The sequence below is a fragment of the Aulonocara sp. 'chitande type north' Nkhata Bay genome, linkage group LG1 (assembly GCF_057382095.1).
Source record: "Aulonocara sp. 'chitande type north' Nkhata Bay isolate Kocher_YH1m ecotype deep benthic linkage group LG1, A_spYH_male_GT1.1, whole genome shotgun sequence".
Taxonomy (NCBI): Eukaryota; Metazoa; Chordata; class Actinopteri; order Cichliformes; family Cichlidae; genus Aulonocara; species Aulonocara sp. 'chitande type north' Nkhata Bay.
In genome coordinates this window covers 20,216,182-20,225,040 of record NC_141344.1, presented here as the reverse complement: position 1 = coordinate 20,225,040, position 8,859 = coordinate 20,216,182, and the positions used below count along the sequence as shown (strand labels likewise).

General features: G+C 38.8%; 1 protein-coding gene across 3 annotated transcripts; it reads right to left on the bottom strand.

Annotated features, from left to right (window-relative positions):
- Positions 1–1,003: 1,003 nt before the first annotated feature.
- On the bottom strand, positions 1,004–8,347 carry LOC147339007 (ubiquitin carboxyl-terminal hydrolase 37-like). 3 transcript variants are annotated; one of them, XM_086298813.1, is made up of 18 exons: positions 7,826–8,346; positions 7,549–7,726; positions 7,370–7,454; positions 5,959–6,039; positions 5,705–5,760; positions 5,333–5,405; positions 5,144–5,227; positions 4,421–4,476; positions 4,107–4,163; positions 3,875–4,006; positions 3,659–3,782; positions 3,422–3,573; positions 3,217–3,316; positions 3,000–3,076; positions 2,714–2,822; positions 2,022–2,079; positions 1,693–1,850; positions 1,004–1,606 (listed from the first exon to the last, which is right to left on the bottom strand). In XM_086298813.1, exons 3-18 carry the CDS (start codon positions 7,403–7,405, stop codon positions 1,601–1,603), a joined length of 1,359 nt encoding a protein of 452 aa, XP_086154939.1. In that variant the 5' UTR covers positions 7,406–7,454; positions 7,549–7,726; positions 7,826–8,346; the 3' UTR covers positions 1,004–1,600. The 3 variants fall into 3 exon arrangements, with proteins under 3 accessions (XP_086154939.1, XP_086154919.1, XP_086154930.1); XM_086298793.1 differs by lacking the exon at positions 1,004–1,606 and having other exon boundaries at positions 1,666–1,850; positions 7,826–8,347; XM_086298804.1 differs by lacking the exon at positions 1,004–1,606 and having other exon boundaries at positions 1,666–1,850; positions 7,549–8,347.
- Positions 8,348–8,859: the final 512 nt, after the last annotated feature.

The window sequence follows — 8,859 nt, the reverse complement described above, 5'->3', positions numbered from 1 at the left end:
GGTCGGGGTTTAGTAGCTCAATAGGACAGTATGTAGGCCTGCACACACCACCAACAGGGACACGTGGCGTTTGGGTTGCCCGTTCCAGCAATTCGCTACACAGAAGATAATAGCATTATGCAACTGGCCCTTTGATCAAATGATGAGAGCTGATAGTCAAATAGTGCGCCCTGACATAGCACTGACATTTCCACATGTTGTAACGAGTAGGGACAGACCATGTTTAGTGTGTCGAGAGCATAGAGCCGCTGTATCTGTGCGCACCACCATCTTGCATTTTTTGCATGTTTGGATGTGCACCGATGGTGTGCGTCCAGTGGTGTCAGCTGGTGAACCAGCTGGTCATTTAAAAACCGCCTTTATGCCCCTCACCATTAATGGAGGTGCCATTTGAGCGCATTGGCATGGACCTCATTTTATCAATGAGAAAAAGAAAGTCTTTAGTTCAGCTGTTGTTAACTGATCTTGACTTTGTTGATTAAACGTTGCAAACCTGCCTTCAGTGTGTCCTGTTCAGAGGCCATTTAGTACACCACAGCACAGTGAGTTTTTTGAGCTGATGAAGTTCAGCCAAAACAGGAAACATGCAGCAGGAGACAGTAACTTGTTAAAATGTTATAAAAGGTACAATTAAAGATTTTCACCCTACAGGGTTGTCAATGATCCAAGGATAAATGTCTAATTTGGTCAAAGTTTTATAAGCCATTTCTGGAGAGACTGCAGCGGAAATGTTGTCACTTTTGGACTTTGCTACCTGCAGCTAAACATTTGCAGCTAAATCATTTATTTAAAAGCAGAAGCTGCAACTGATCGAGGGAATATTTGTCTGAAAACTTAAACTGAACTCCAAGGGTACCATTGCTCCAGCTTACCATCTTTACCTGCGTGAATCAGTTTGTTGAACAATCTAAATGATTCAGAAACTTCTGTGACATCAACTTAACTAAGGCTCATTACAAATTTCACAAAACACTGCTGAATACTTTTAATATTTTTTTATTAATTATTTTTGTTTTGTTGTTATTTTGATTTTAATAAAACAAAATAACATAAAGAATTAAATAATTTCTTTGGTTTTTTTTTATTTAATTTATTTTACAAGTAAATTAATAATATTAATAATAATAACAATAAAATTAGTGATGTCAGCGTTGACGTCATTAGTTAAAATGACGTTAACGCTGACAGCACTAATTTGTTGTTCCCAGAGAGCAAGCCAAACACTGGTCTAGTAAAGGACGATCTCTAGTAGTGGTGAACTACTAGTAGATTTCCGAATCTGATGTCTTTGTTTTTACATTCATCAGGTCCCAATCAACCCAAATGGCACAGAGAAATTAAAAATGCATGCCATGAAAGAGTTCAGGTCTTAGGATATTAAAAATGTCCCTGCTGATGAGACCAGTGAATGTGGGGCGACGGTGGCAAGAAAAAACTCCCTCCTGGAGGAAGAAATCTTGGGAGGACCAGGCTCTCTGGGAGGACCCTTCCTCCTGAGGGCAATACTTACCTCCAGTGTGCGATGGTGGGCTGGGACGACTGCTTTTCCTTCTCAGCATGATGACGACCTTAACTTCCTTCCTTCCTTCCATTTCCTGTTTCAGAACTGAGAATGAAGACAAAACTGGTTAACAAGGTAACAGGACATTTAAAAATTCTCTCACTTCAGGATGAGATGCTTTGCCTTCTTACGTTTCTCTTGTAAAACAGCATGTAGGCCGAGTGCTGCTGTTCCTCACAAACTGCAGATCCACTTGTGTGGAGCACCTGTGCATCATTATAGGTGAGCCAGCGATCTGATGTAGAGTGCTGACTCTCCTCAGGATGGACAGAACTACAGATGTAGTGTCCTGAAATCACATTAAGACAAATGAATCCAACTTCTGGAAGTCAACCGATTCAAGCAAACAGTGATTTTGACTTAGTGCTTCTTAGAACATCAAAAGCTTTTGTGTGTGAGTCCTTCACTAAAAAATGTAGCAACTTTTCATTTTCTGTTTGTAACAAGTCTGTTGTTTTACCGGATTCTGTGCCTCCATAATGACTGATGACGCTGACAAGACTATAACAGCCACCACCCTGAGAAGGAACAAATCCAAAGAGTGTTAGTTTCATAAAGTCTCACATCAGTGCCATAATTAAGCGGATTTGCTGAGGCTACGTCCACACTAATGCGTTTTCGTTTGAAAACACATCGTTTTCTCTCCGCTTTGACCTCCCGTCCACACTGAGATGGCGTTTTCCTCAAGGAAAAACACAGCATCTTGAAAACGCTCTCGAAAACGCACACATTTCAAAACGGAGTTGTCCCGTCGCAGTGTGGACACTCGAAAACGCAGACTTTCTAAAACGATGACGCATTTTAGTCATGTGATGCAGTCATGTGAGCAATTAAACAAAGATAGCCGAGTGCATTATACAGCAGTTGTTTTGATTGCTCTCAACTTTGACAGCCCTAAAAAAGATTAATATCAGTTTGTACATGCTCCGGATAGCTTTTCTTCAAAAGTGAGAATTACTCACTGCGCAAAAGTGAGTAATTCTCACTCACTTTTGCGCATGCGCAGGACTGGAACGTAAGCGTTTTCGGCCGTTTCAATGCAGACGCACAACTATTTGAAAATGACTGAAAACGCTAGTGTGGACACGGAGTTTTCAAATCTATCCGGGCTAGTGTGGACGTAGCCTGAGACGTTCTGCAGTCTGTTTTTACCTGATTGGATGGCACCACCAAGTCCCTCTGCAGCCTGACGGGGTCATCCACCTTCTGAATCTTGTAGGTTTGTGTAAAGCCAAACCTCTTCAGATGCAAGATCAGAACTCTGGCAGAAAAGAAAAAAAAAACACAAACAAGGTAGAAAATAAGAAGAATGAGTGTCAAACACAAACAGAAGATGGGAGAAAACGACTGCTCAAGTATTGTCTCGAAAAACTGATATTTGATGCGCCACAGTTTGGAAACCTGGTCAGTCGATCAATTCTGATGTGACCTTACTCACCTTGGCAGTGTATCAAAAGACGACTTCAGTTCTGAGGCCGTCCCTCCACAATCACAGCGAAATTCTATTTCTTGTTCCTGAACAACAGCACAGAGAAAACAGGCTTTATGGTAGAAAGAAATCTCAACATATGCACACACACATACGCACAAACACTAACAAAAAAGGTGTGTTAAGATCGCTGATACGACAACTCTATTGGAATTTGTGATCTTACCTTCAAGTATGTCTCTAACATGTTTATAATAGACCCCTCTGGAACAAGGTCAAGAGACAAGCTGGTGAAGTCCTCTTGCTGTGATGATTGGTGACCACAGCTACACATTTCAGGAGTAACGTAGTTAAAGTAAAGATCAGGTAGGTGGAAAAGAGGTATATGAAAATATTGCAACCAGCTCTGCGTTTCTGAAAGACAGGCTTACCTCTTGCATGTCCTCATGTTTTCCATTTTAAAAATGTGATGGTCTTCTACTGGGCAGGCATAACTTTGGCCCAGGAGAGCTGCGTTCCTCTCCAGGTGAGGTGCGAGCCTTTTGACCTCATCGAGGAACAATGTTAGGAATTCATGAGCGTCCTGCAAGAAAAGCAGAGAGATTTAAAACAGTACATCAAAATCAGATGGTAAAGCAAAAAACGAAATGTCCAAATAGCTGACGTACTTTCTGTGCACTGCCAGTGTATTCAGGAGCTTGATTGCTGAATGCCTTCTTAAAAGCTCTTAGGTGGTGATCTTTAAGGCCATAATCTGTTGACTCATGACAGTCCCTGACATCAATGAGCCTTCTGTAGAAAGGAAAGGGTAAACAGACATTTCTGCTGTTAGATCTCTTTGTTCTTCAGGTTTTTGAAGAAAGTAGAAGGTTGACGTAGCGCACCTTAAGAGCTGAGCTTCTGGATCTGTGCTCCACAAAACCTCCTGACGCCTGATGTCTCTTATGAACTCCTCAATGTTGAGGAGGCTCTGCAGGCAGGAGTTCATGTAGCAGGTGTTTCCGATGTTTGGAAACCTGACACACACGCACAACGTTTACAGTATCAGTGTAAAAGAATTCATTTTCTCCACTTTGACAAAGTGAGCTTTGGTCTTTGTGCACCACGTGTACTCACCCGAAGCAGTCTATAGTCCCAGTTTGACTTTCTATTTTTTTTCCACCGCATGCTACACTGCTCCAAAAAGGTAAAAACACAAACACAAAATTAGGAAAGATGTCAGGATGCTGAGCAGTGTATGTGCATGTATGCATGAGCTTTGAAGTTGAAACATTTTAACATATAAATAATAGACAAGACTAGAAGTAGTAAAAAAGATGGAAATACACAAGGTGGAAGAAAAACGCCAATAAAAGGGAAATAAAAGAGCTCCAACTAAACCACTGCTATAAATATCTCCAGCAGCATTAAAGAGTGGCGCATTTCTTTACCTCTGATGAGACGTAGAAGGAATTTCCTTCTCTGCCACGTTTTGTTTGTGTAATTTCTGTTTAGAAACAAGAAAACCAACATCAGTAATGGCATAAAGCAAACATACCAAGGGAGTCTCTCCATGAAAAGTGTCCAGTTAGAAAATTTGGTATCATTTCATATTATTTATCACTTTAGTGAGCTGTCAGCTCATGAAGCAGATATATAGGAATATCTTTAAATAAAATAAAAACAATTTATTCATGCTTTAAATCGAGTTTTAAAGTTTGTCCTATGAGATACAAAATCCTTCACTTGGTTCTGATCAAAATTCAGTTTTTACAGTTTTTACCTCTGTCAGTGCGCCCCAGGGTGGCTGTGGCTACAATGTAGCTTGCCATCACCAGTGTGTGAATGTGTGTGTGAATGGGTGGATGACTGGATATGTAAAGCGCTTTGGGGTCCTTAGGGACTAGTAAGGCGCTATATAAATACAGGCCATTTACCATTTACAGAAATCATCCATGAAGCTTCATTAAAAGCTTCAAAAATGCTTATTTACCATAAAAAATATTTAGAGAAACATCCTACAAGTCTCTTCGAACTTACCTTTCTGTGAAAAAAAAAACGTTTAAACATCTTTGAACTTAATTTGAGGACATAGCTGTGTGCTAAATTGCTCTTAATTCTTCTCATTTAACTGTGATGAGTAAATGCTTGATGACTCTTTCCATAAAACATACCTTCCAGAATTTAAAAAGAAACCAGCGACACTTTTTTTGTGTCTTCACAGTGTTGCTCTCTGCCTCTGCATCGCTGTCCGTTTGCTGCAGAGGACGAACAAACGTTTATTAAAAAAGTAAAGTCACTTTAAATTAACAAGTGCAATTTAAAGAGAATGTGCATTTCATATGTTTTGTGTAAAAGCAAACCGAGGAACAGCAGAGGTGTCTCCATTTTCTCTTCTTCTTTTGACCATTTTCAGTAACAGAAGCATCCGGGATGCTGATGAGGACAAAAGTGTAAATGTTATTTTTCAAAGTGGAAATTTTTTAACAAGGAGTACATGCTGGAGATTGCAAATAAAAATTAATAACTGTAATGGAACAAAATCATGTATTTTGTACATTTACACTCTACATTTTCAAACGCTAATCTCTGAATCAATATAAATTATAGACAAGACTAGAAGTAGTAAAAAAGATGTAAATACAAAACACCAATAAAAGGGAAATAAAAGAGCTCCAACTAAACCACTGCTATAAATATCTCCAGCAGCATTAAAGAGTGGCGCATTTCTTTACCTCTGATGAGACGTAGAAGGAATTTCCTTCTCTGCCACGTTTTGTTTGTGTGATTTCTGTTTAGAAACAAGAAAACCAACATCAGTAATGGCATAAAACAAAGTATATGGTATGAAAATACAAAATCCTTCATTTGGATTCAAAATTCTGTTTTTACAGAAATCATCCAAGAAGCTTCCTTAAAAGTTTCAAAAATGCTTATTTACCATAAGAAAATATTCATAGAAATGTGCTGCGAGTCTCTTCAAACTTACCTTTCTGTGAAAAAGAAGTTTAAACATCTTTGGACTTGATGTGATCGCAGCGAAAATCTCCTCAGCTTTGCAAAAGTTCAACTGAAAACAAGCAGTCAAAGGTTGTATATTCATAAACTTTCAGCATAGAATGTTCATACCCTGAACAGCAAACATCATCATTATGATGTATGGGGCTAATTTGCATATTTTGGAATGTATGCTCATTTGAACTGTATGGTACTCGTCTCCAAGCAACTGCTGGCTACCTGTGTAAGGCTGTCATGGGTCTGTAGCTCTGTCACCGTTTTAGGGAACATATTTAGTTTTAAAGTAAGTTTCTGGGCATTTCCTGCCTTTCTGGAGGGATTATATTTCACTAAAAAACGATCTAATATGCATGTCCACATAATAATTATTATAACTATAATATATTAAAAAACACACGCTGTATTTTAAAGAACATACATTAAGAAGCAGATTATATTAGATTTATATTTTAAATAAGACAAAAGATTGTATCTCTACAGTTTAAAAATGTAATAAGCTTTGCCCTGCACAGAGTGGATAGTGAAACAAATGGAATCATCATAAATACATTATTTCATATTTATTACTTCCCCCTCCTCATTGCTTTATTATTGTAGCTCTAGTAATAAATAATAATGTAAGGATGCCCATAGTATATACAGTATTCTGAAGAAGGTCTAAAATGTCACTGTGTGTGCATGTGTGTGTTTTATGTATATAGATTTTTTTAAATTATTACTCATGATATAACATTGTGCAGACATGGCTGGTAAGGACATGAGGAGGAAACAGTAGGAGCTGTATGAGGCTACTAAAGGCAGGGCTATAACATTTTTCTGTCATCATTTTATTATAGATTAAGTGCAAGAGTTGTTAGGTGTGGATAATTAGATTATAGTTTATTGCAATAGCAAGTTGTGCCTTGTTCTCAGATAGACAGCAAGTGGAGAGTGATATATGAAATGATGGAGGGAAGGAAGGGAGAAGAGAAGCAAAGAGTGATTCACAGGCAGAGCCGAGTTTATGTCACAGTTTTTCGTTGCCTTATGGTTCCAAGCGCTGTCACCAATCTTTGCATTTTGTTATTATCTCATGACACTTGTTTAATCAGCTACCATCTCTCCTGTGGACTTTTTAATGTCTACAGTCTCAGATCAACACAGCCCTGCCCTTCCCATATTAGATTCTTGATGAATGTGTGTTGTTGTTATTCAGCATGGTTCAATGTGCCCCTTTTTAACTTTGAGCACCCGCCCCTTTAAACCTCTCTGCACGTCCCTGTCTGATAACAGTATAACACACTGCTTATTTATATAAAATTGTCATCAATAAATGTGTTCAAAACAGAAGCTACACTGGCTTTAAAAGTTTTTGTTAACTCTGACTACCTGTCTGCTCTTACCTGTTTCTTTTGCTCTCTGCTGTCTTCATCCTCCATCCAACTCTACAGCTATTGTTAGGGATGACATGATGAAACTGAAGGGTGTCTGGGCACCAAAAAAAGAAAAGAAGAGAGATTGGATTAGGCTGCAGCTGGCGTGCCATTCTCTCACTTCAGGATGAGATGCTGTGTCTTCTTACGTTTCTCTTGTAAAACAGGATGTAGGCTGAGTGTTGCTGTTCCTCACAAGCTGCAGATCCAGTTGTGTGCAGCACCTGTGCGTCATTATAGGCGAGCCAAGGATCTGATGTAGAGTGTGGACTCTCCTCAGGATGGACAGAATTACAGATGCAGCAGCTGTTTCCGATGTATGGAAACCTGACACACAAACAAAAGTTTACAGTATCAGTGTAAAATAATTCATTTTGTCCAGGTTGAGAAGGTGAGCTTTGGTCCTTGTGCACCACGTGTACTCACCTGAAGCCGTCTGTAGTCTGAATTTTATTTTCCATTATTTATCCACCGCCCAAATGTTTCACTACGCTACTGCAAAAAGGTAAAAACACAAACACACAATTAGACACTGAGCACTGGATGTGCATGTATGCATGAGCTTTGAAGTTTAAACTTTTTTTTTTCATCAACAATTTTTATTTATTTCATTTTAAACTTCAATTACAGAGCTTAAGGATAACTACATAAATAAATAGTTTAAAAAACAAACAAACAACAACAAAACAACAACAAAACACAACAACAACAAAAAACAAAACAAAAAACAAAACAAAGGGAAGTTATCCTATTCTTTCTTCGCACACCAATCCCCACACCACCACTCTGTCATTACTCCTCTGTTCTTCAAGTTACAGAAAGCCAGCTTGTAAAGGGGGACCAAATACAATCATATTGATGCAATTTGTCTAATAAACCATAAGTCACTTTTTCGTAAGACGCCAACTTAGCCATTGTCTTTAGCCACTCTTCATAGGGAAGGGGGGTTCTTTTTCCGCCAATGTCTTAGCAGGACCCGTTTGGCTGTAGTAAGAGCCAAAATAATCCATCTTTTTGTATAACTAGAAAAATCTCCATCAGAAAGTTCTGTGGTTATACCAAGTATGGACAGTTTTGGTGAGATACCAAATCTCCTTTTTAAAACACTGAAAATTACCTCCATTATATTTTCCCACCAATCCCGAAGTGCCGAACAGCTCCATAAGATATGTAAAATCAAAGCATTTTGACCATCACATCTCCAACATTCGGCCGTAGAGGCCAGGTTCCATTTATACAATTGTTGCGGTGTTCGATGCCACCTATGGATTGTCTTAAGTTGAATAAATCTACTGCCTGTTTCTTTATACATAGTATTAACATTTTGAAAACATGAATCCCATTCAACTGAAGATATGTCCAATGCCATGTCCTGGGCCCAGTAGCCCTTAACTTTAAGGAGAGGGTCAGCTGACCGTTCTTGCAATAAGTGATAAATCTTAGAGGTAATGCCTTTACCC